This window comes from Condylura cristata, unplaced genomic scaffold (assembly GCF_000260355.1).
Source record: "Condylura cristata isolate star-nosed mole 26May11 unplaced genomic scaffold, ConCri1.0 scaffold00033, whole genome shotgun sequence".
Classification (NCBI taxonomy): Eukaryota; Metazoa; Chordata; class Mammalia; order Eulipotyphla; family Talpidae; genus Condylura; species Condylura cristata.
In genome coordinates this window covers 16,179,082-16,204,572 of record NW_004567134.1, presented here as the reverse complement: position 1 = coordinate 16,204,572, position 25,491 = coordinate 16,179,082, and the positions used below count along the sequence as shown (strand labels likewise).

Here is a 25,491-nt window from a genome sequence, read left to right as displayed (position 1 = left end):
GGAGACAGCCCTCTCTCTTTTGGGGAGACCTGGGTGATCTGCCCGCGGGAACCTGATGAAGGCCTCGGCAGCTGCACCCGGTCGGCGACCTCCCCTAGCCTGGCGGCCGGGCCCGGTCAGGAATACCCGCCGGAGGCCCGAACGTGCCGGACGCCCGGGCCGTGAGGGGACGCTGGCTCCTGTGGGGTGGGCCCACGCCCAGCGGCCGCTCCCTCTGTGCCTGCCTGTGCCTCCGGGGAGGGGCGCGCCCTGGGCTGCCGTGACCCGGCCTTTGGGGAGCCGAGGGAGTGGCGCGAGCAGGCTGGTGGGGGTCTCCAGGGGTGCGGGTGTCCCCACGTCCGACACCTCCGTGCCCACACCCTGCCCCCCGGCCACCGGCCCGTGTCCCCCGGGCCCCTTCGGCGGGCCACTGTGTCTGTGCGGCACCTGCCACACCACCTTCGAGGCTGAAGGGGGAGGGCGGCCCTTGGAGGTGCCCAGCTTTTTTTTTAAGATTTATTTATGCAATCAGAACTGGGGTACAAGCCAGAGGTGCGGGGGCCATAAGAGGATCTACCAGAGACAGAGCGGGGAGCAGAACAGGCAGATGATGAAGCCCACTGCTGCGGGGAGCAGCGGGCGGGTCAGGAGGGGTCTGCTGCGCCCTGGGGTCACCTCCGGGGCAGGCGGGGATCGAACTCATGTGGGAGTGGCTGCGGCCAGCTTGCTGTGCTGCGCCCCAACCCGCTGCGCCACCAGGGTGCCTGTCTTATGTGGACGTGGGGAGTGTCCCCTCCTTCTCTGGACCCCTGTGGCTCACCCACCACCCAGAGGCGACTCGGCCTGCTTCTCTGAAGCGTGGGAGGAAGCCGGGCCCTCTTGCCCAGCGGGTGTGGGTCTCTGTCCGGCTGCGCCCCAGCCCGCCTGTGTCCTGGGGCACCCCCAGGGCCCGCGCCCAGCCCCACGCCCTCCGGCAGTGCTGCGGGCGTCCTGCTCTGGGCCGGCCGCCCCGGGCCTCGGGCAGCAGGGGGCTCTGGGGCCCGCGAGGGCGCAGCGACTCACCCATGAAGAGCAGGGTGAAGATGAGGGTGAGCTGGTAGACGGCGTGGCCCAGAATGTTCTTCATCATGGTGCGGGAGATGAGGGGCTTGTTGCGGCCGTACGGCTTCCTCAGCAGCAGGGTCTCGGTGGGCGGCTCGGTGGCCAGCGCCAGCGACGCGAAGGTGTCCATGATGAGGTTCACCCAGAGCATCTGCACGGCCTTCAGGGGCGAGTCCTGGGGACGGCGGCCGGGGGTCACGGCGCGGCCCCCACGCAGGGCTGACCGCTCAGCAGCGCCTGCCTGCGGGGGCCCTGGCCGGCTCGAGCAGCAGCAGCCCTCTGTCCACCCCAGGCCTGGCTTCTCCCGGCCAGCGCCACCGGCTCGCTCCCTTCCCGCGCCCTCCTGCTGCCGGAGTGTCACTGTCACTCTGGGAACCTCGGTTTCCCCATCTGGCACCAGGAGGCCTCCAAGACTCACAGGGGGTGCAGCCGCCCCAGAGTGTCCCCCAGGCCACCACTAGAGGGGGCGCCTCGTCCACAGGCCAGGAGAGAAGGGCCCACCCTGTCCAGCCCCTTCCCGAAGGCCGATTTAGGGGCTGGGGTGCAGGTGCAGCATTCTGGGCCCCTCTCTTGGGGGCAGTTCTGTCCTCCAGGCCTCTGGGGGTGTCGGGGCGGGAACTTGTCTTCCCAATGGCCGCTGGGAGGGGCCGGACCTTGGCATCGACCCTCCCCTCTCAGCCCCAGGGTGGAGCAGGGAGCGGGGGTCCCAGGCCTCAGACCCCTGCTGAAAAATGGGGATCTCGCGGTGTCTGCCCCAGAGGGCTGACCCCATGGACGCTGTGCCTGCCTGTCGGCTTCTCGGGGCGCAGGACTCAGAGGCGGTGGCGGACAGACACCCCCTCTCCCAGGATACCCAGGTACCCAGGGACTCAAGCCCGGACACCCTCTGGCTGCCCCTCCTGGCCTCGAGACCCAGGCAGGCGGGCCTCTGCCTCCCGCTGGCCCTGCCGCTCCTGCCTCCACGGCCTGCGCAGGCCACGCACGTGGGGGACACCTGCCACGCCAGCTGCCACGTGCCCTCGGGCACACCCGCCCCCCGGGCCTCCTGCTGGCGCCCTGGGGCTGACGCCTGCATCCGACCTCGGGTACAGATCCGGCCCTCAGCAGTCAGCCCAGGGACAGCTTGGGGTGCCGCATGGTCTCTGGCCCGCCCGCCGCGGGGGCCCACCTGTGTGATGCAGGCGCCGGTGAAGGCCACGATCACGGCCACCACGTTGACGGTCAGCTGGAACTGCAGGAACTTGGAGATGCTGTCATAGACATTGCGGCCCCACATCACCGCCTTGACGATGCTGCTGAAGTTGTCGTCCGTCAGGATGATGTCCGAGGCCTCCTTGGCCACGTCTGTGCCCGCGATGCCCTGAGGGGACAGGGACGAGCGTCCGGGTGGGGTGGCAATGGTGGCCAGGGGCTTACACGACCCCCAGACACTCGCCCACCTGCAGGCACAGCCAGGAGCATGCACCTGGCACCTGGCAGTGCACGGGCGTAGCAGCATGCACGTGCACGCACCCCGCCCCGCTCCCCCAAGTCTCTGAGGCCAACCATCGGGGAGCCCCTTGCCGGCTCCTCCCCCGCCCCCCCGCCCCCTTGTCCCCCCTAGGGGGGCCTCCGCTACCCCTCAGGGTCAGGCCGAGCATCTAGGGTGTCAGGAACACAGTGGACAGTGGGCGGGCGAGTGTGCAGTGGGGTCCCGTGTGGTCCCCGCCCCGCCGCCCGCCGCCGCCTACCATGGCGAAGCCCACGTCGGCCTTCTTGAGCGCCGGCCCGTCGTTGGTGCCGTCCCCGGTCACCGCCACCACCTGCCGCTGCTCCGTGTGCGTGCTGTCGATGATGCCTGCGGGCGCCGGGCACTCAGTGGCATCCGGCCCTGCCCGGCCCCCTCCCGGGCTCTCCGCGGCTGCGCCTGCCCTGACCCTAGTAACCCGAGACCCCTCCTCCGCCTGCCCGGGGGGCTCCGAGGGGCTGCTGGGGTCCCACCACCTGCCCTTGGGGTCGGCCATTTGCCAGCAACCTCTGACCTATGCTGTGGCCCGAGCCCCCTGCAGGCTTTCATGGACCGATGGCCATGGCAGATGCCATGTGACTCTGCCACTGAGCGAGTGGAGGACGTGACCCCGGGCCCGGGGAGGACGCGACCTGGCAGAGACGTCCCTGGCGCGGACGCAGGCCGGTGCATGGCCGAGGCCGTGCGTCCTGCTCTGGCGGCCCCCGGCCGCTGCCTCCCCGCCCCTTGGCCACCAGCCTCTCTGGCCCCCCGGGCTCTCCCTCCCATCCGCGCAGCCGCCGAGCACCCCAACCTGAGCGCCCGCACGGCGGCTCTGCCCGGTCTCTGCCCAGCCAGCCCCTTGGCCGCCCAAGTGTCAGTGCAGATGCCACTTTCCCTGGGAAGCTTTTGCGGCACCGGCCCCCCCTCAAGACCCGGTGTGAGCTCCCCGATTGGGCCGCTCACCTCACCCGTCCCCTGCTCTTTGCAGCTGGCAAAGTCCCTCCTCTTCAAGGCCGGCTCTGACGCCACCGCCCTGGGTCAGCCTGGGCTGCTCCCCGCACTGGTGGGGGCCCTGACTTCTCCTGCCCAGGAATGGCCCCTTGAGTCCATTGGCATTTTCGGGGTTCACCTGCCAGTTCCTCGGCTGTTGGGGTTTCCCTCCAAGGCCACTTACTCCCCCGTGGCCCCAGGCTGTCCCTCCTCTTCACTGCCCTACTGCTCGCCACGAAGCCGAGAGGAGGGTCTTCCCAGATGCCCGCCTCCATCCCGCCCCGGCAAGGCCCCTGTGGCATCCAAACAGCCCCAGGCCCAGCTGATTCTCCACCCTCATGGTCCTCAGACCCTACTTCCGGCTCCTCCTGGACAGTCCTTCCCCACGAGGTCACCTCTCGCCGCTGGACAGTGAGGCCCCTGCGCCCCAGGCCACTGTCCACGTGTCAGGGAGTGAGCTTCTCAGCTGGGCTTCCCTCTCAGGTCCTCCCAGGCTCCCGGCCCCGGGGTAACTGTTCACTGGCCTGGCATTCAGGGGCTCACTGATCTGATGCCAGGGTCCCCACCGCGAGCCCCTCTCTGGCAGACTCAGCCACTCAGCGAACCTCCTTCCACGTCTTGAAGGTGCCAGAACAGATCACGGCCCTGCCTGGACACAGACCCGTGCCCGCCGCCCGCCGCCCGTCCATGCTGTGGGGAGCACCCTGCACGTTTCTTAGCTCTGGGTGGGGAAACCACCCAGTCCGTACCCACTGGGTGGAATGGGGCCCTGATTGCCAAGCCCGGGGCAGAGCCCCTCAATAAACGGTCATCAAGAGAACGAGCCGATGACCAAGGGCGTGAGTGAACGAGACATGGGAATGGGGCGCCTCTTGCTTGGGTACAGTTCTGGGGTTCTCGCCAGACCCCATCTGCCGCCACTAATGTCCTTGGGTAGCGTTTTGAGAGAGGAGTCCAGGTACCCGAAACCTGCCTCCAGTGGCCACTTTACAGACGGTGAAACTAGTGCCAGAGAGCAGGCCAGTGGCAGAGCCAGGGCTGGAGCCCGGACTGCGACTGTAAAGAGCCCAGTCCCAGCCGCCTGGCCCGGCTGAGCAGGGGAGGGCGCAGGCTCAGCTTGCCGACTGGCTCTGGGCTCTCCTCTCAGCTTGCCCTTCGCAGGCTGGCCCACCTACCACCTGGGCCTGGTGACAGACCCTGGTTGGGGGCCCAGAGGCCCTGCAGACCAGGAGCTCAAGCTCACACGCCCTGGGGCGAGACTGAGAAGGCCCGTCCTGCAGCGGGCTGAGGGACAGACACTGAGAGGGGAGGCTGCTGAGAGAGATTCGGGGTGCATGCAGTCATTCAAGTCTGTGGCCCCAAAGGGCAAGTATCAGCCACATACATAGATAGGCCTGTGGGCCCCAGCTGGCCCTCGGGCCCTGAGTTCTGGACCCTAGGTGGGCAGGCCCACTGCTTGCTGCCGGAGGTGGGGTCTATAGGGAAGATTTACAACCTTCCTGTCTCGCTGGGGCCCTGGGGAGGCCTGGCAAGTTGCAAAGGGGTGGCAGGGGTGTCTCCAGGTGTGGGAAGCTCAGGCAAAAGCTCCCTTCACCCTGGAAAGAAGCTGCAGGGACCAGGAGAGGGAGAGATTCTGGTTTCGGAATCTTCCATGTCTTACCTTTGACCAGGGTGTGCTTGTCTGTCGGGGAGGAGCGGGCCAGCACCCGAAGCTTTGGCCAGATCTTGTCAATTCGCTCCTGCTCAATCTGGAAAGGAACAGCAGAGGGGAGGTTGTTGGAGAGTGGTGGGGGAAGCAGAGGCTCGGAAGGGCGGGGCTTGCCCGGAGGCGCTGGCTCTCAGGGGTGCACTAACTGGCTCCAGCGGGGTCAGCGTTCCCCTGCCCCCCCGGCTCATCCCTCTGAGGACCCACGAACCTCTCCTTTCTCGTTGCGGATCCTCCGGTTGAACTCCTTGCCTTCAAGGCACAGGAAGTCCTCCCCAGGGTGGATGATGCCACACTTGATGGCGATGGCCCGGGCTGTGTTGATGTTGTCACCGGTGACCATGCGGACCGTGATGCCCGCCCTCTGGCACTTGCGGATGGCTTCTGGGACCTGGGCAGGAGGGCAGGAGCCATGGGGATGGGTGTTACCTCTGGAAGGCCCCGCCTGCCCCCATGAACTCTGAGTGAGCCCTGCTCACAGGCAGCCCCACTGTAAGGGGCGTAGATATGTGAGGTAAGTAAGGCCGATGTGCTACTTCCTCCCTCCCTGTGCCAGTGGCAGACATTGCTAATCCATCACAGCATCCCTGATTACACCCACGTGGTCTCGGAATGCTCAGCTGAGGCCCAGGCAGCCACCACCTGTCAACCATCACAGCCCATTTTCTCCAGGGACAAACCACGGGCTATCCTGGCCTGAGTACGGGTTTTGAAAAAAATCTCCCCACAAACACCCCCTCGGATTAGCTGGGGTGACTGTGGAGCACGCAGTATGGCACAGGACTTGCTTTGCCACACGCGTTTCCTGCAATCTCAGCGACATCTGTTCCTGTGCTGTACTGCATCGGGGGACATATTATGTGGAGAATGTGACAGTGGCTTAGAATAAACACGGTGATCCTGTTTCATGTAAAATATGACATTTCCCTGAGAGAGTGGGGCCTGCCTTCGCCCTGTCTGTGCCGACTGACTGACATCCGGGCCCATCCGACCCGGCAAACCCAGTCAATCAGAAGCCTGCAAGGCCCTGGGGCCCAGTGATTAGGACTGAAAACCTAGCCTGGAGCTGCTGTCGCCCTCACGCACAGCACAGATCGATGAACAAGAGATTCCTACCCGTGGGCAGTGACAGCGGTGAGATTAATAAAGCGGTTTTTGCCATTTGCTGCAAAGCCTTTACGGGTGGGGGAGGCTGTGGAGGACACAAACCCCAGTTGTCCCAGAAGACCAAGCACTTGAGACTCTCGAGCCTAGACGGCCCCGTCTCGCAAGGCTTAGCACTGGAGGCTCACTCCTGCGCCCTGCCCTGCCAGCCTCTGCAGAGGAATTTGAAGAAAGCAGTGGGCTGAACTGTTCGCCCACCCCCACCCCCCCATGTTGAAGTCTGCCCCCGGGCGCCCGAGAATGTCACCCCTTTGGACATGCATCTTTCTAGAGGTGGTCAAGTTGAGATGGGGTCCTTAGAGTGGTCCCTCGTCCAGGGTGACCGGCGCCCTTGAAAAGAGGGACGTTTGGACACAGCCACACATGTGGGGCCCCCGATGAGGCATTTCCTGGAAGCCAAAAAGACTGAAGCTCTCCAGCCAAGCACCAGAACTCGGGGACCCGCCAGGCCGGCCGCAGGAGGAACCCGCTCTCTGATACCTTGACCTTGAACTTGCAGCCTCTGGGTCCATGAGACAGTGCACGACCCAGCCTGTCCAGGCTATTCTGCATCACAGTCCCAGGAACCGAAGGCAGATTTAGGGTGTTGGTCCAAACCCCAGGGACAGCTGCCCGTTGTCCCTGCACCCACAGGGATTCCATGCCTGGTGTACTGGACAGCCCCTGCCCTCTACCTGGGCCTTCGCCAGGCGTGGGCTCAGCGGCGCAGTGGACAGCCCCTGCCTGTGTCACCAGGAGGCGTGCGGGGTCCCTTGAGGCCTCAACCCTGGGTGTGTGACTTTACACCCGGATGAATGGATCAGGAGCCACGTCACCCCCCCCCCCAAATAAAAGGGCGCCACGAGCCCTTTCAGGCTCCTCTCTCACGCGCCCTGCTGGGACAGTCGCGAGTCCCCAGCGCCCGGCCACCCCTCGCGCCATCTCGGAAAAGTCCTTCCCATCTCTCACAGAGATGCTCTCTACCGTGAAGCCATTCTGGGTGCCCCCTGCCCTCAGGACCTGGCTGTGGCTCGTTCACGACCCACAAAGGGCCCTGAACACCTAACTGTTCTGGGCACCGACACCCCGACGGTTAAGCTCGGGCCTCAGAGGCGTCGGTCTGCTTGAGAAAAGCCTTCCCCTTCGTGCAAAGAGCTGTGAGATTAAAAAAAGGGAGAGAGACAAAAAAACTCCTTTCGCTACTAAAATTATCCTCAATATTTTTCCGCTGAGGAAAAAAGCCAGGAAATGGGCGCTTCCTGCTTTCATTAAATACGGGCTTTTAAACATCTGCTGTTTCTGGTGACAGCCGTTGTCTGTGCCCCCAAAGGCACCAACACCCCCGGATAACCCGGCAGATCTCAGGCCCTGCTGACTGCTGATGGCTGCTCCCCGCAGCCAGGGGCCGGTTTCCTGGAGGAGGGACGCCTCCTGCAGTCGCTCCCTTGGTCACCCCTAAAAGCCCTGTGGCAGGCCCTCCCCACGGGGTGACAGCACCCCTCAGATTCGAGGCAGAGCACAGACACCCCGTGAAATGTCTGCGCCGCGGCCCCTCCCCCACCTGCTGCTCTCCACGTGCCGCCTGGGTCCGGCCACCTTGGTGGACGACCCTCCTCCGTCCCGCACCCTACGGTCGGGCACGCCTCTCTCCGTCGCCCTCTCCTTTCCCTGCCTGTGCCTGGGGTGGGGGCGGGGGGCCGGCAGGCCCAGAGGGGCCAGAGTAGCTGTGGGCCACTTGGCTTCCGTGGGCATGGCTAGGCTGGCCTCAGGGATGGGGGGGGCAGGAAAAGACCCGCAGGCGCTGTTTCTCGGACCCGCTCTGAGAAACGGGGGCGACAGGCGTCAGGCCCCGGGGGGCTGGGCCCACCTGCCCTCCTCCCGCCTGTGGGCCCAGGGGGCCTACCTCGGGCCGCACGGGGTCCTCGATGCCCACCACGCAGATGCAGGTGAGGTCACTGAGGATGTCGTTCTCGTTGTCCCAGTCGGGCTCCGGGCTGCCGGGGAAGTCTCGGTACGCCACGCAGATGGTGCGCAGCCCGTCGCAGGCCATGGGCTCGATCACCCTCTTCACCATCTCGTCACGGTCGCGGGGCCGGAAGACCCGGGGCTCGCCTGCCCCGCTGAGGATTTTGCAGCACCTGGGGTGGAGGGCGGGAACTGGTCAGGCGCCGCCTGGCCGGCTGGGCGCGGCTCTTCTCCTGTGCAGTGATGTTTGGCTGGCTGGGGCCGCTCCCGGGGCCCATTCGGGCCACTTCCGGAACGCTGAAGGGTGGCCCCCGCCCCTGGGCCCCAGAGAGGGAGGGAACCCGGGCAGGCTGGGTAGAAATCGGGGGGCTTGTTGCAAGATTTGCCCCAGGCCACGGGCAGGGGCAGAGCTTTTGATCTGTTTGTTTTAGATTCCCCCAGCGACCATGGTTTCCCAAGGGCAAAGAACCTAGGCGGGTGGCTCCGGGGCCTACCTGCACACTGGCCTGGCTTGGGGAGCCCCGTCTATATCCCCACGGGCCAGCCCACCCGAGGCCCCGATTCAGCCTGTCTGGGGTGAGTCGAAGACTCAGAGTGATTTCCTTGTGTCCCCAGGGCTGACGCTCCCTGGAGTAGACAGATCCCCCCAAGGCAGCAGTGGGGAAACAGGCCCAGGGAGGGCAAGCGCTGGCTTCGCTCTCTAGGCTTCTTTTGGCACCCAGAGTGCCAGGGAGCCACAGGACCAAGTCCGCTAAGGGCCATGAAGTAAGAAAGAGCTGAGAGTGTTAATGGGCAGAACTTCCAGGGGGCCATGACCGAGGGAGGAGGGGCGGGACGGCAGAGCAGACATTTTTAGGAGGAAGGGCAGCGGGCAGGGCCCCAGGCCTTCCGTGTCTTGCCCTCGGGGCCCTGGTGCCTGCAGCCCGGACACCCCACCGGGTCCCAGTGCGGCAGGCAGGGCCCGCACCCCCGGCCCGGGCCGGCGCCCCCCGCTCGCGCCCCGCACCCCGGCCCGGGCCGGCGCTTACTTCTTGAGCACGATCTCGGATGCTCCCTTGCTGTACATGCGGAAGCTCTCGTCCGGCAGCTTGATGACCGTGCTCATGGACTTGCGCACGGAGTTGAAGGTATACACCTTGTACAGCTTCTCCTCGGGCATCTGGGTGCGCACGGGCTCGTAGTCCTGCTTCAGGTCCAGCACGAAGCCCAGCAGGCCACACTCGGTCTTATTCCCCACCTGCCTGGGCAGCGCGCCCTCCTTCTCCGGGGGCTGTGGAGAGAGCAGGGCAGGCTCACGGCGGCTGCTCCGGGCGGCCTGGGGCGCGCGTGCGGCTGGAGCCGGCCCGGGCCTCTGCCTCCCAGGGCCAACCCTGGCTCTGGACGGAGGGGTTTAGCGAGACCAGCTTTTAGAACGAACTAACTTCAAATATAAAAACACAGTGGAGGCTAATGGAGGAAACAGCTGGGTACCAACCACCTGGCGCAGTCAGCACTGTGCCAGATTTGTTCCACTTTGCTTTTTCTAGGAGGGAAACGTGACAGATGAAACTGAACCCCCTAGGCATCCCTCTCCGTCTGTGCAGCCCGCCCCTGGCCCAGGAAAATCCTCCGCCTTTAATTCGTTGTTGAGCATGAGCCGCCACTTTGGAGCGGTCTTCAGTCTCTCTGCACACATGGAATGACGGGCACACGCCCACCGCAAGGCTCCTTCAGAATTTAAAGGAAAGTACAGATAGAGCTCGAGCTGGGTTAGAATTGCTGGGTCTTTGTTTTGTGTTAACTTTTTACTTTGGGGTTCTAATTCGTAGCCGACAAGAAGTATTCCAGAAAGATGCGATGTGCCCTCCCTCCGGCTTTCTTAGCGCTCACTTCTTGCTTGACTGTGGCACAGCAGGGACCAGTGGAAGCCACCACAGTCTAACACCACAGGCTTCACATCCCCCTGGGCGGGAGCATGTGTGTGTGTGTTGAGTTCTACGCAATGGTTTGGCCGTGGATTCTCGTGAGCACCATCAACATACACACACTTCGTGACCCAGGTCCCTGCCAGAGCGGCAGCCGCTCTGTCCCTCCCTGCTCCAGGCACTTACCTGCTCCCCATCTCCATCACTTTGCACACCTTCGAAATGGGACCACACGGGAAGCCACTGTTGGAGATGACTGTTCCACTTGGTCCAACCCCTTGAGATCCAGGCAAGGTGTTGCATGTATCAGCAGCTTGGTCCTTTTTCACAGCTGAGTAGTATTCCACGCCACGCATGGAGTGTCCCTTGGGATCTCAACTCGGGCTGAACCAAATGGAACTACTCTTTTTTGCATGTCAATGTGGTCCAACGTGGGCCACTTCATAGAGTATCACCTCGGAGGGCGTATCTGCTGTAATGGCTCACATGTTGAAGACCTCGTGTGCGAAGACTTTGAATTCTTCCATAACTCACTTTACTGATAAAACATGAATGTGGCGATTACCTGTGTTTATAACACTGGTTTTCCCCTTTTCAACTGCTCTCTAGACTCTGTTCTATGAACAAGCCACGACGCATTTTCGCATTCCTCTGCCACTCCCCTCCTCTCTGCTCCTTCGTCACCTGCTAAGGGCTGGCCCTCTGCCAGTCGCTGGGCTGTATGAACCACAAGCCCTGGTTCGAGACTTGCGGGGCAGCGTGACCATCTCCCTGACACCTGTCGCTCCTCCAGTGCTGCTCACACATGAGCTGCTTCTTGTCTCTGCCATCACCCTATTGCTCCCTCCCTCTCGCTGCCAGGGAAACGCCCTCCTTTCATCGTGCTTACACAGCTTTCAGGACCCGTTCAAATGCCTCCTTGTCTCTGAACGTTGTTTCATGGGTTCAGGCCCGCTCTGAGTCCTCAGGGCCCAGCACACAGCTGGCACTTACTGTTTGCTGGGTGGCTCAGTGTAGACCTGTCTGCCAGGGGAGGCACAGGTTAATGGGTGAGCCAGCACAAGGTGCATTCATATGAATGCTGTGGGTGACTGGCCAGAAGCTGTGGGAAGTTCCTGTTTGCAGATAAACACACCGCCCCTCCCCTCTGCAGACACATGCGCACCAGTGCGTTTGAGGAAGCTGGTAGGTGACCCAAGTGCAGGTGTCTTTGGGAGTGGTAAAAGCCTCCACGGATAAACCAAACCCTAGAGAGACGTCAAAGAGGGGTAAATGCCATGAACACGACTGTCACCCCACCAGTGGCTTTTCTGGGCTTCAAGCCAGTTCTGCACATATCTCCGGCCTCGCCTCCGCCTCTCTCGTCTTGCAGGAGCGAGGATGGACACTCCAGAAGATCCCAGCAGGGGTTGGCTCTGCAGGGGCAGACGGCAGAGCCCTGGACGTGCTCCTGGCCTACTCCTCCAGGAGCCAGCCCCAGCCCCAGCCCCAGGGAGTCCGGGCATCGCTGACTCAGCGGTCTGGAGACCCACGTGGTCATAGGAAGGGCAGAGCCCAAGATGCCAAGGCCTCAGTTTCCCCACCTGCAGGATGGAGCAGCTGGCCTCCAGCTGGGAGAAGAATCAACCCTTCCCTTTAAGTGGATCATGGTGAGGGGTGATGGCGCACAGCAGACTCACACACAGTTCCCCAGCAGCTGGCTCCGGGGGTCCACATACCTCAGGGTCCACAGGTGCGGAATAACCTCCAAAGACCCTCGCCTCCGTGCCAGGCCTGACCCTGTATGGTGCACCATGCCCACAGTCTTGGGCATTTCACTTGGAAGCAAAGGAAGCGCTGCTATTCCTGCCCTTGGGGCCCGGAGCAGAAGCCTCAGTGCGCCCCTTTGGCTCCACAGTGCGCTGAGAGCTTGTGCTTCCAGAATGTGCACACTTACTTGCTTATTATTATTATTATTATCATTTACAATTTTATAATTAACCTTCTGGTGATTTCCAGAATTTTATGTGTTTTCCACAACAGTGTTTGTCCCCCCCCCCCACTAATGACATGGAGGACCCAAATCAAAACGTCCAGTTACTTCTTTTCCTAAGAGAGCGGAGAGATACTCCTGCAAATCAGCCGGCATTTTATTGCCCTCAGTGAAATATTTCAATTTTCCTCTAAAAGGATTTCAAACAGTCCGTGGCTGCAAGTGGCAGAGCTGCCTCCTCCGTGATTCAATTTGTTCTCCTGAACTTGACTCTGAAATCGCCCACGTGCATTACTAAGCGGCAGGGACCCGCCCCTTTTTCTTTTGGCTTTTTCAGTCTTGACAAACCCAGAGGCTTGCAGTTGCTGTAGCGAGCAAGAGCCTTTTTAGCAGCAGGGCTCTGCTTTGTCAGGAGCGAAGGCGCTGATATTTTTCTGGCTTTGACGGATAGAAAATAGGCCTAGGAGGAAAGGGACTAGCTCCTGCTCTCGGACCTGCGGAGGGGCAGGCCTGGGGCCACCTCCAGCTCCCTGGGGCCCCGCGCTGGGCTGCATTCAGCACACTTCCTGGTGTGGGCGGTCAGCCCTCTGGGAGAGCCGGGTGCAGCCACAGGCGCACTGAGAGAGGACAATTCATGCTCCTGGTTGGAGATGCTGGGGTCCGAAGAGGGGCAATTCATAAATCACATCTGCAAAAATGAGAGTGAAGAAGACGAGGCCAGCATGCATCACTTCCCACCCATTACGTTGGCTATTATAAAAAACAAAACCCAAAATAGCAAGTGTGGGGGAGGAGGTGGAGAAACCGGAACGCTTTGCGCTGCTGGTGGGAATGTGAAGTGGTGTAGCCATGGTGGGAAGCAGTATGGCAGATCCTCAGAAAAATTAATAACAGGCCTATCACGTGATCTAGCAATTCCTCTTCTCAGTATATCACCCCCCCCAAATTGATAACAGGATTTGGAAAAGATATTTATGTTCCGTGTTCACAGCAGCATTTTTTACAATTGCCAAAAGGTGGAAGCAACTCAAGTGACCGTCAATGTATGCATGAATAAATAAAGCGTGAGATGTGCACACAATGGAATGTTATTCAGCTTTGAAAAAGGAAGTCCTGATGCACGCTAAAATGTGGATGAAACTTGAGGTTCATTTGCTATATGAAATAAGTCAGACACAGAAGGACAGCGTGTGATTCCACTAATATGATGCAGTAAAACAGTCAATTTAATAAAAACAGGAATTGGAATGGACGTGGTCAGGCCTGAGGGAGGGCAATGGGGACTGGTGTTTATGGGGACAGAGTAGCAGTTGGAAGGGGCAGAGTTCTGGGGTGGTGGTGGTGATGGTTTGACAACAGTGTACATATGCTTTATGCCACTGAACTGCACTAAGCAACAGTCACGATGGTACTTTCTACCTAAAGTGTATTTTATCACAATTTAGAAAACCCTAACACACCCCTTTGGGGGCCAAGCCACAGTGCCGACCCCGTAGCCTGTAGCCCGTGTCTTCACCAGCACCGGAGACCATTGCTAAGGCGGCAGCTTGCTGGTGACGGGTCGAGTCCATGGTCTGTCTTGCTTATCTCTGCCTCCCACGGTGGGGAAACCAGTGGCTATTTGTTGAGTGAATAAACAAACGCTGTGTGTGTGTTCACCTGTCAGTGGCAGACCAGAGGGGATGGCGTTTTGTCAGGTGACCCAAGAGGGTCACCTGGCCTGCCTCCCTGGAGCTTTGCCTCAGGGACTCCTGAGGACCGAGAGCCATACCATGTCATGTCAGGGCTCTTCCTCAGGTCTGTGAAGGCAGAAGTTGGCGTGGGTGTCGGGACGATAGGCACTTTCCTGGCAGGTTAACTCTGAGGAGACCTTCCCAAGCTGACCAATGCAGTGTGTGTGCGTGTGAGAGAGAGAGAGAGATCGCGCGTATGGTGTGGTGTGTGTTCCTGTGTGTGTGTTATGTGCAATTACAGTGTGTGGACTGCGTGAGATAGTGTGTGGTGTGTATGCAGCGTGCAGTAAGGTGAGTGGTGTGCATCTTTTGTGTGGTGTCTGAGAAGAGTTAAGCCTCATCTTAATGCCCTGCAGATTGCAGAGTCTTCCACGCCTCCCCTCATGACCCATCTCAGAGTGGCGTTTGACGCAGGGCAGTGGGGATGCTTGTTTGAATATCAAATTGAGTCCTGGGTTTGGAGCCCGGAGATCTGAGTTCAAGGCTTGACCTGCATCGAAGATGGATGGAAATGAAAGCAAGTAGATCCCCCGTGCTTTTGGGGGTGCCTGGCTAGCTGGGCGCATGGGAGTGAGGTCTGCTGTGGACCTGGGGTTTCCAGCCAGGAGGCGCCCGGCTGGTTAACTCAGGAAAATGGTCCGAATGGATCATCCCGCTCCGCCGGGGAAGCTCCAGGGAGCTGTGCTTGCTCGCCGTAGTTTATGCTCCGGAAAGATGCTGCAGACTCCCAGCGGGTCAGCTTGGCAGTGCCCACGCCCAGTGGTGACTCACGTGCCAACAGTCACGTCAACCCGCTCCGACAAGGTCTCGTAAAACAAAACGGAAGTCCGCGGGGGATGGGCGGGCGCAGAACAAGCGTGGGCAGAAAGGAGAAAGTTCCCAAGGAAGCAGAGGGTGCCTGGGTGCTCTGAGCACAGCGAGCAGAAAGCCTGTACAAGCCTCTGTGCCCCCTCCCTGCTCCCTGAACCTTCCCAGCCTTCCCTGGCCTGTTCCCTCCGCAAGGTTTAGGGTGTCCTGACACCAGGTTTGTAGGGCAGCTCAACTGCTGTGGACAGAACACCCCCTGCTACCTGCCACTCCCGGGGCCTGAGCGCCCCGTGGCCCCACAGGGCCCGCCTGTGGACTGAGCCTCTGGACCCCAGGCCTTCTGCCCCGGGGCCCCGGGGCCAAGGTGCTGCAGGGCAGCTCTCAGGGCCGAGAAGATGCCCAGGCCGCGGCTGGCTGAGAGAGCGGGCGGCGCCAGCCTCTGCAGCCCGGTGGCCAACAGCCTCTGTGGCTGCAGGTAGAGCCCTGCTCAGTGGCTGGTTCAGTGCTGAAAAACGAGGACAACGCTGATGGCGCCGAGTGCCACGCTCACGTCGGCATTGTGCTACGCAGCTTCCATGAACGCACTTGATCCGCACAACCATCTTATCATTTCCCCAGGAGCCAAGGCGCAGAGAGGGCAAGTCACTGTTCACGGCCACACAGCTGCTGAGGGATGTGAACCACGGCCGTGGCTGCCTCTTAGTGCCGGGGCAGCTGTGCAGTGCCCAGCAAGAAGCACGTGGCCAGGGCCCTTTCGGGAGAGACTCAGAGAGGAGCGCGGGCGCCGCCGGGTGCCAGGCTCGAGGCACAGAGAGGGGGCACTGGTGACTTGGCCTGACAAGGACCCCGGACGCCAGGCTCCGCGCTCTCCCAGGCTCGCCCGCCACCTCCTCCCGGCATCTGAAACGAGCTCCCGGCTCTGCCACGTGCTGCGGAACGCTGCCTGACTGCGACTCACCACGGCGGAGGCTCCCGCAGCACGCCGGCGGCTCCCAGAGCCCCTCCTGCCTGTCACTGCATAACGACGTCTCAATCCGAGCCCGCCCCGCCCGGCTCTGCCCACGCGGCCGCCCCCGCCGCCTGCAGCCTGCTGTGGGAATCACCCCCTCGCGCTCTGCTCCGTACATCTGCCGGCTGAGCTCATTAAGGGCAGCGCGGCTATTTTAGGGGGGCCTGGGGAACAGAATAAAGCTCGCTGGTCTCCCGCAGTCCCAAACTGGGGCGGGTGGGGAAGGGCGGAGGAGAGCCACACGTCGTCCGGTTCTGCCTGCCCCAGGGTGCTCTCCCGATCCGCGGGCTTCTCCCGACCCGCTTTCCTCTGCTGTCGGCGCCCGCAGCCCAGCGGCACCAGGGCCTGGAGGCCCAAGTCACCTGCTCTCAGCAGCCCAGGGCTCCTCCCTGCAGACTCACGCTCTCCTCTGTTCCCGAAAAGTTGCAGGCAGCTCCCGCAAGCTACAGATCCTGAAGGTTGGCGCTGGCTCGGGGGAGAAGGTGGAGGGCATGGCTCGGGCATGCTAGGTGGGCACACGAGCCCGCCAGGAGCCCCCCTGCAGCAGTGCCCTGTCCGAGGGCGGCTGCTCCAGGACGGACCGCCCTGCGGCGCCGGCTAATCACAGAGGACGCCTGCACTTCCCGGACAAGCGGGTCAGGGCACGATGCAGTCAGCCGCGCCTCTGACAAGGGGCCAACACCCCAGATGGAGGACATGCTCACGCAACCCAGCCCCAGACAGCCCCACCCAAAAGTTGGGCCAAAGACCTCACTGACGTTTTTCTAAAGAAGACACGCAGATGCCCTACAAACGCGTGAAAAATTGTTCAGGGAAATGCAAAAGACCCTAATGAGATTCCGTCTCAGCCAGGGAGAATGGCCTAGATCAAGAAGACCGGGAACAACAAATGCTGGGCAGGGGTGGAAGAAAAGGGTCTCCTCCCTGGGCGGAATGCAGGCTGGTGCAGCCTCTGTGGAAAATACACGGCGAGGTCTCAGGAGAATAAGAATGGAAACCCCAGGACTCAGGGACGCCCCTGCTGGGCGTTTACCCCCAGGTACGAAAACTCTAAACACATGAGAAGACAGACGCCCTCCTGTGCCACGGCAGCGCTGCCCACAGTCGCCAAGTCCAGGATCCTGCCCGAGTGTCCATGGACAGGCGGACAGATCAAGAAACGAGTGGAATACTACTAGCTATTGAAAAAGGTGAGATTGCTCCTTGTGGGATGAAACGGACGGGCCTGAGGTGATGATGCAGCGTGGAGCAAGGAGCAAGTCAGAACGTGCGAGGCAGAGCTTGGCCGGTTTCACTAACTGTGCAACATAAGTAACAAAGGCATACACTGGAAAAATACAGCAAATCTTGGACCTCAGTGAAAAGATTTATTGGTTACCAGAAGGGATGGGGGGAGGGAGAGGGTGGGAGAGGGCGGAGCTAGGGCACTGGAGGACTGGCTTGGTGGAGGGTGAGCGGTACATGGGCACACTGGAGGGGTAAACATGTAGCCCCAATGTTATAATAAAATTTTTTAAAAAGCCCAGTAGTACCGCTCCCATTACTAACAATACTCATGGGTGGTTAGAAGTGCTCTCTCCAAACCCTTGCCCTCTGCAGTGTGACCCTGCACGAGAAAGAGTGCATTCCCCGCTCCCTGAATCTGGGCGGACACTTACTTTGGCCACCAGGATGCAGCCAAGTGACAGTGTGAATGATGAGCCCGAGTGGCCTGCCGGGGAGGCAGGGCTGTGCGGAGCAGGGCCCAGCGCCTGGCAGAGGCCACACTCGATCACCCCGAGCCCCCCAAGAGGCAGACTCAGGTGCCTGGGGCGCCCGACTCGGACCCCAAGAACCGCCCAGCTGAGCCCAGGCGGCTGCGACTCGCAGAACTGTGAGCAACGTGCAAGGTTTTGTTTTGAGTCGCTAAGTTTAGGAGCAGCTTGTAATAAAAAAATATATAATTCACTGTTCTGTTTTTTTTTTCCCGCACTAACATGATAGCAAAGTCAAAGGAAGCAGGTGCTTATTTCCTGGCCACCCCAACCGGTATCAGCAGGACTTAAGACCCGAGGCCCGGGCTCGACCCGCCCTGCTGTGCCGCCCCTGGGCCGTCGCCCCCGCCAGGCGGCCGCCTGCTTACCAGGATCTTGGTGGTGTAGGCGCTGTTGATGGCGATGGCGTTGACCAGCAGTTCCATGGTCTTGGCGTGGATGGAGCTGGGGTCGGGCACCTCCTTGTAGTGGGCATCGCCCACGTAAGCCTGCACCACGGTCATGCGGTTGGTGGTCAGCGTGCCCGTCTTGTCCGAGCAGATGGCCGTGGCGTTGCCCATGGTCTCGCAGGCGTCCAGGTGGCGGACCAGGTTGTTGTCCTTCATCATTTTCTGGGGGGCGGGCGGGAGAGGGGGCGGCCGTGAGGAGGGGCTGGGTGAACTCCGCGGGAGTGAGGGCTGCGGCCTGCTGGTGGCCTGGGCTGCGCAGCCCCCTGCTTCCCTTGCAGAGCCCAGGAAAAGAGGTGACAAGTTTCTCCGTGATCTGGGTTACAGAAGCGCTCGCTCTGCTTCTTAGGAAAATCAGAGAAGAGGCAACCCCAAGGCTGTGTCCTCGGATTACTTCGAATGTTGTTCTCTTAAGACCTGAGCTATTGACCTGTTGCTAGCAAGCCTTGTTTTAGGTTTCCAACGCAGCTACTTTTTATTAACAATTATGTATTACTATGAGGACTTAGTTTATTGAACTGTAGATCACGACAGCAAGAAAAATTATTTCTGAGAGAATAGTTCCAATGTTCTCATCCTGATTCTTAAAGGCCTTACTTTTACTAATTAGCTAAATATAACCTATTAATAAACCTTAATATTTAACCTATTAGTGTACTTCACCTAATTGTAACCCTACTATAAAGACCCATTCCTTATTTGGTTCGTATTTTCTCAAATTTTTTTTTTTAAAGATTTATTTATTGATGCATACAGAACTGGGGTACAGCCAGAGGTGCAGGGCTGGCGAGAGGCTTCACCAGAGACAGAGTGGGGAGCAGAACAGGCAGATCGACAAAGTCCACTGCTGAGGGGAGCAGCGGGTGAGACAGGACAGGTCTGACGCGCCACGTGGTCACCTCCGGGGCCAGGGATCGAACTCGCAGAAGCGGCCAGAGCTTGGCTTAGCTTCGCAGGGCAGCCCTCCGACCCGCTGGGCCACGGGAGGGCCCCGGAGTAATTTTACTTTCCGTCCACATCGGCAACAAAATGCCTATCGCAAGATGATGCGCTTTTGCAGTTTCTCTTACTGTGACCTGTGCTGGTCAGCATCATAAATGTATGTTGAATGAATGAACAAGAGCAATTTGAGTTTGTGACACAGTCACAGTGTGCAAGAGTCTTCCTGCACTTATTTCCTTGACGGAGGTACTGAGATTCCCACGAAGCCTACGGGGACCGTGGAGTCCATTCTGGCCTTTGAGGATGCCAAGGCCACGTGACCAGGGTCACGATGGGGGTCAAAGCTGGGTTTTGAGCCGGTGTTTAACCCTCACAGCATAGGTCATCCCATCGGGACCCCAGCCCATCCCAACTCTCTGAAATGGGCCCACCGTTGGGGTTCCGAGTGCTGGGCCTAACAGGGGAGCCACATTTGGCGACGCTTGAAATAACGGCCAGTCTGACGTGAAACGCGGTAAGCCTGAGGTAGATGGTGGTTTTGCGGACCTCTGTAAAATGCAGACTATCTCACTAGCGTTTTTATGTGGCTTCCAGGTTGGCTTGACGATAATTTGTATATAGCCGTTTAGGCAAATTACATGGCTAAACGGCCATAACAAACGGGCAGTTATATAATAATCATCTAAGTAAAGCTAGTTTAACCTGTTTCTTTTTCCTTTATTTTCCTTGGCTACTAGATTTACGATCCCACGTGGCATCTCCACACTGTGGGTGGCGGCTCCTGGGGGGGGGCGGCTCGGGGAGGGGGAGAGTTGCTGCCTCTGGCCTCGGTGCTGGGCTGAGTCAACCAAGTGAGCGCAGGAGAGCCACCACGTACCGCAGCTAAGGGGTGCGTGTCAGGGGCACCCCGCAGAGGGCCTGGGGGCCTGAAAGGTGTGTGGCTCCCCCAGACCAGCTCAGGGCTGGTCCGGGGCTCGGTGACGCAGCCGCGGGGGTCCCGAAGCTGTGGGGGCCTTCCGAGAGTCACCATTCAGCCCCGGGCCCTGGGCATCGTCTTGTGGCCTGCTGGGGCTCTGCTCTGGGGGTGGAGTTTCTCCGAGAACCCCAAAACAAGGAGCCGATAAGGGCCGTATCCTTTACCCCGAGCTGCCACTTCCTGGCACCTGCCGGTGATCTCTTTTCTGTCTGAAATTTACACCTGAGAACCCAGCCCAAATTCCAGCCTGGAAAATGATGCTGCTTGCGTCCTCCGGCACCTCGGCCTGGGATAAACTCCAGTTCTGCATGCATAAAGAAATGCATCTTTAAAAATCACAGAAACGTGGAGCTCTGCCTCAGGGTTGCTCTGCATGGGCCCTGGCCGCCGAGGGGCCCCCATGGAGCCGGGGGAGGGAATGAGCCCAGGGTGTGAGCACCTGGGGGAGACCAGGCCTGCAGCGCCCCTAGGGGGCCAGGTGAGCGGCGCCCCGCGGAGACGCCAGCGGCCCACCCCTGCACCAGCTTCTGCAGATGGCCCGGCCTGGGCACAGGAGGTCAGTGCTCGGTCGGCCCGGCCTGGGCACGGGAGGTCAGTGCTCGGTCGGCCCGGCCTGGGCACGGGAGGTCAGTGCTCGGTCGGCCCGGCCTGGGCACGGGAGGTCAGTGCTCTGTCGGCCCGGCCTGGGCACGGGAGGTCAGTGCTCGGTCTGCGGGACATGCCCACAGCCAGCCCTTCGCTGGGCTGCTCGGAAGTCTCTTCGGAGGAGGGGACCTCTATAAAACTCAGCACCCTTTTTGTTTAGGTTACCGCTTCCAAACTTTAGGGACACCCCCCGAGCTCAGCCAAGCACACAAGTTTGAGGGCTCTGGGGGGGCCCCTGCCAGCGAGGCAGAGACTGCCCACAGCTGGGGGTGGGATGGGCCTGCATGAGCGCGGCTGTCATGAACATGGCTGTGCTTTAGTTTTGAAGTTGGGGTGACTATCAGCATGTACCAGTCAGGAGAGCAGATGTTAAGGTCTCTGGCTTCTTCAGGTCCGCAGCACTGGGCCTGTGTCTGGCACGGCGCAGACCGGGCACCAAGGCTGTCCCTGAGCCAGGACAAGGTATGCCCCTGGGCTCCCTGAGGTGTGTGAGTTTGGGGCTCCCGCATGTCTCTCTCCGGACGCCCATGTGCCTACTCCCTCCCCTCAGTTCTTCTCAGCACCCCAGCACTGGCCTGATGACCTCCCTACCCCAGCTGGGCGGCCACTGTCAAGAGCACCTGCGTCCTGCTCACCTTCACTGAGTAGGCCAGCGAGATGGTGACGGCCAGAGGGAGCCCCTCGGGCACAGCGACCACCAGCACCGTCACGCCGATGATGAAGAACTTGACGAAGTACTGCACGTACACGGGTGTGCACTCGGGCAGCCACGGCTTCTTGTTGACCACGAAGGTGTCCACAGTGAAGTAGAGCACCAGGATGATCACCGTGATGGCCGACATCACCAGGCCTGCAAAGGGGCGGGGGTGTGCTCAGGGGTGCTTCTGGGCTGGGGGGTGGGTGTCGACTCGGCTATGGGGCCTTTGGGGTCAAGCAGACCCCGCTCGCAGCCTGACCCACTTGTGTGGGGGCTGGGGACAGGCCCCCAATCCTCATGGAGCTCAAGTTCCCCCTCGGAAAATGGGTGTGTGTGTTGACTCCATGGTCTTGTGAGGGTGGGATGTGCTCAGGCCCGGGACGGTGCCTGATACACAGCAGCGGTCATGTGTGCTGAGGGCTGGGTGAGAGGGTCAGCGTGGTTGCACAGGGTTCTCCCACGATAACCACACACCGTTTACTCATTCATAGGACAAGCACCATTTGAGCACTGCAGTGTGCAGGCACGCAGTGCTTCTGACTACCGGGACCAGGGAGCAGGGAAAGGGAGGCCAAGATGGTAGAGGGAGACAGAGAACAGATGACCAAGAGTATCCAGATTCAGACAGCACTGTGACAAGACTCTCCAGGACCAGGGAAAGGAAGAGGACCCTGTGCTGATAAGAAGATGATCATCCAAATGTCCATTGACAGATAGAGGAAAATGTGGTAAAGGTGCCTGCTGGAATATTACTCAGCCATGAAAAGGAAGGCCTGCCATCTGCAGCAACTTAGATCAACCTGGAGCTCATTATACTAAGGTGAGACAAGCTAGACACGGGACAGTTGAGGCATCTCAACAGCCAGACTCAGAGGCAGAGAACAGAAGGGCCATGGGGCGCAGGCGAGGGGGCTGTTTCCAGTGGGTCTGGGGTTTCAGGTGGGCAGGATGACAGTGTTTGCAGCTCTGCACAGTGTGTGCAGCTAACACGGTGCTGCTGTGCCCTTCAGATGGATGAGATGACAGATCTGTTAAGTGTCCTTGTCCCAAAATAAAAACCAGAACACTGTGAAAGAACACAAGGGCAGTTCTGGAGCGGGAGGGGGTGTTCAGCACCTCAGTTGTGGACCTGTTACTGTGGGTATCGCCAAGGTGAGTATGCAAGACGCCTGCTGTTTGGGGCATCAGTTATAGCTCATAAAGCTAAGAACAAACAAACAAAAATGCACGAAGGGACATGGGGGGTGGGGTGGGGAGTGGCCAGTTCACTGTGGGTGGCCAGGGAAGACTTCCTGGAGGAGGTGGTATCTGAGCACACAGTGCAAGGATGACAAGCAGCGGCCAGGTGGTGGCCTGCAGGAAGAGTGTCCAGCCTGAGGAGAAGGCAGGAAGTGCTTTCATGGGTGAAGAAACTGAGGTTCAGCAAGGGGCCACCGGTGAGGAGGCACCGTAGGGTTAGCAAGCAAGGGGGGCCCTGCCTGGCTCCCTGTGGCCCCCCCCTTACCTGCTGTAGCTGCCGCGCAGGTGTCTACCAAGGCCTTGCACCTGCAGCTTCTGCAGAGGAAGCTGGTGCTGGGGTGACTGGGGTCCCCTTGTTGGGAGTGTCTGGGTGTACACCCCAACCCGATGGCCGACACCAAGGGCTGATGTGGGGGGATCCAAAAGCCTGGTCCCCTTAAAGGAGAGCAGGACAGGCCCTGCATGGCTCCCCGACGAGACTGGGGATTTTCTGGAAACCTCAGCTGTCTGGCTCCCTGACCTGACCCCGTCTCACCTGAGTGACCCCCTTGTAAGTCCCCAGCCCACCCATCTCGGGTTCCCGCTCGGGGTTCAGGTCATGAGCGGAACGGAAGTGGGGCTGGGACCCAGGAGCCTTCGCTGTGAATTCTGCTCCTGGCAGGGCCGGGGGGCTCTGGAGATGAATGGGGACTTCAGAGCGCATGGGGTAGTCCTCGCTGAGTCTTCCCCTGCCCCCGGCTCTGTGGAGTCTGCTCCAAGGAGAGGACGGAGGAAATCCCGGGGTCCACGCCCGCCCCCTCCAGCTGTGGCGCCTGAGGGCTGCCTGATGCCCGCCTGACAGCCGCTGGGCGGGGAGCCAGGCACGGCAGCCGGGAGCTGTCACCAGGCCCGAGTTTAAATATAGATGGCCAAGCTTGTAATTTGCCTCCCTCCCCCAGGCTGCGGTTCCTATAATTAGAGCCGGGAGGCAGCCACCGAGGAGAGGAGCGAGCAGCCAGGTGGGGAGGAGGCCACAGGCTGGCTGCGTCCTCCCCCGAGGGGAGCCCGAGGCCACGGCGGGCAGGGGGGGCCGCCTGCCGACTCCCTGGTCCCGGGCACCAGCCGCCACCTGCGTCTCCCGGCTCCCCGGAGGGCGTCACGCTGGGCCCAGCGGGGCTTCTCCTTGGGCTCCTGGGGTCACCTTCAACCTCGTCCACCCTTTCTCTGCAGCATAGCCAAGGCGGTCCACACGGAAGCCAAATCCACCCTGCTGGCCCCGCTCAAGCCTCTGCGTGGCTCCCACTGTCCTCACCGCCAAGTCCAGGCCCTGTGAGGTCCGGGCTCTCCAGCCGGTGCAGCTGAGCTCCCTAAACCCGCCCTGCTTTGTGCTCACAGCGACCTGGCGGTGGGGCAGGGCCAGGGGCCCCGCTCAGAGCCAGAAGAGCTGCCCACCCACGTTCACACCCCGTGGGACGGAGCGCAGGCGGGTGGTGCTTCTGCAGCCTGGCCACGCCCTGGGCCTTCTACCCCACGGGGCGCCGAGCTCCCGCTGTATCCGCCCCGGCCAGCCGCAGGAGCAGGGCGGGTCTCAGGGACCCTCGTGCGCAGGACCCGCTTTGCAGAGGGGCAGCGGCCCGGGGCGGCAGGGGGTGGGGGGGCCGGGGTCGCTGGGCACTGCGCTCACCCGCCTTGCCGATCTGCACCGCCAGCTTGGTGAGCTTGCCCTGCAGCACCGACTTCTCCTTCTTGTGCATGCTGGCCTTCCTTCTGTCCTCGGCGTCGCCGCCCTCGGCGCTCTTGAGGGGCTGCATCTCCATGGCGGCCGCCCCGTCCTGCTGCTTGGCTGCAAGGGGCGGAGCGTGCAGCACACGGACGCAGACACACACACAGACACGCACGCACGGGTCAGTCTGCAGGGCGGCCACGCTGGCACCACCCTGACTGCCCAGGGGAGGCACGTGCTCCCCGGCCGGGGCCCGGCAAGGCCCGCACAGAGGTCCCGAACCTGGGGGCTGCCTCTTCCAGCTGGCGACCAGGGCCCGGGAGCACTCGCCGCCCTGGGCCTGGGGCCCAGGACAGCAGGGAGGGCACATGCCCGCTCTGGGCCCCGGTAGGGGTGAGCAGGGTCGCCCGGCCTGCGGGCACAGGGTCTCCCTCAAGGCCCCTGGGCTTTCCCCACACCCAGACAGGACACGTGGGCTCTGGGCTCGCTCGGCAGGCGGGGGAGGCTTCAGGGTGGTGGAGCAGGTCAGTCCCACGTGGTGCCAAGCCCCCTCCTCTTTCCATCTGATACTGGCCGGTGGGCCGGGCCCAGCCGCTAGGCCAGAAGGATCTCGAGAGCCAGCTTCAAGTCCCCGGCTCAACTGGCAGCTTAGCTCAAAGTCAGGGGAGAAGGTGGGGTCCCCTGTCCTTACCAAGTGACTCCTGCGTCTGCCCTGGCATCACTGGGCCACCGCTACGCCCCCCAAAGACATCGGCCCCCAGGGGCAGGTGCGCGGGGGAGGGCCACAGGGACCCCAGACCCGGTTGATGCGAAAGGGTTACCTTTGCTCTGGCTGGCGTCCACATTGCCATCCTGCATCTTACCTACACGACAAAGAATTTGAACAGACAACAGAGAACAGACAACACAGTCGTCATCACGGAGACGCACAGGCCACGGACACTCACGCCACAGACGGAGGGAGGCCGAGCCCACTCCTTCCCTCCTGGGGGACGCGGGGCCCGCAGGGCGGGCCGGCCACCTTGCAGCTGCAGGGTCGGCCCTGGCTCAGGCCGGAGGGCGCGCTTCTGGGGGATGACTCTGGCCCTGAGCACTTCACAGCTTTAACCACGGCCTGTCAGAGGGGCCAGAGTGGGCGGCAGGACGTGGGGGCTGGTCTCAGGTCCCCAGAGATTAGTGTAGTCGGTGCCTTTTGTGGGTTTAGTGGAGGCAAAGGAAGAGAGAGAGCGAGAGAGAGAGAGAGAGAGAGAGAGAGAGAGAGAGAGAGAGAGAGAGAGAGAGAGAGAGAGAGAG

General features: G+C 61.2%; 1 protein-coding gene across 8 annotated transcripts in view; it reads right to left on the bottom strand.

Moving 5' to 3' along the window:
• Positions 1 to 25,491, bottom strand: part of ATP2B2 (ATPase, Ca++ transporting, plasma membrane 2) — a 198,404-nt gene that overhangs the window by 15,827 nt on the left and 157,086 nt on the right. For 6 of the 8 annotated variants that reach the window (XM_012732135.1, XM_004692376.2, XM_012732134.1 and 3 more), the window contains 11 exons: positions 25,020 to 25,061; positions 24,160 to 24,318; positions 21,196 to 21,410; positions 17,920 to 18,162; positions 9,401 to 9,642; positions 8,311 to 8,545; positions 5,476 to 5,655; positions 5,220 to 5,307; positions 2,811 to 2,917; positions 2,249 to 2,440; positions 1,042 to 1,255 (listed from right to left, as the gene is read on the bottom strand). In XM_012732135.1, the coding sequence (XP_012587589.1) occupies positions 1,042 to 1,255; positions 2,249 to 2,440; positions 2,811 to 2,917; positions 5,220 to 5,307; positions 5,476 to 5,655; positions 8,311 to 8,545; positions 9,401 to 9,642; positions 17,920 to 18,162; positions 21,196 to 21,410; positions 24,160 to 24,318; positions 25,020 to 25,061 (1,917 nt within the window). The remainder of the gene's footprint in view (positions 1 to 1,041; positions 1,256 to 2,248; positions 2,441 to 2,810; positions 2,918 to 5,219; positions 5,308 to 5,475; positions 5,656 to 8,310; positions 8,546 to 9,400; positions 9,643 to 17,919; positions 18,163 to 21,195; positions 21,411 to 24,159; positions 24,319 to 25,019; positions 25,062 to 25,491) is intronic. The other 2 variants (XM_012732139.1, XM_012732140.1) reach the window with 1 other exon arrangement.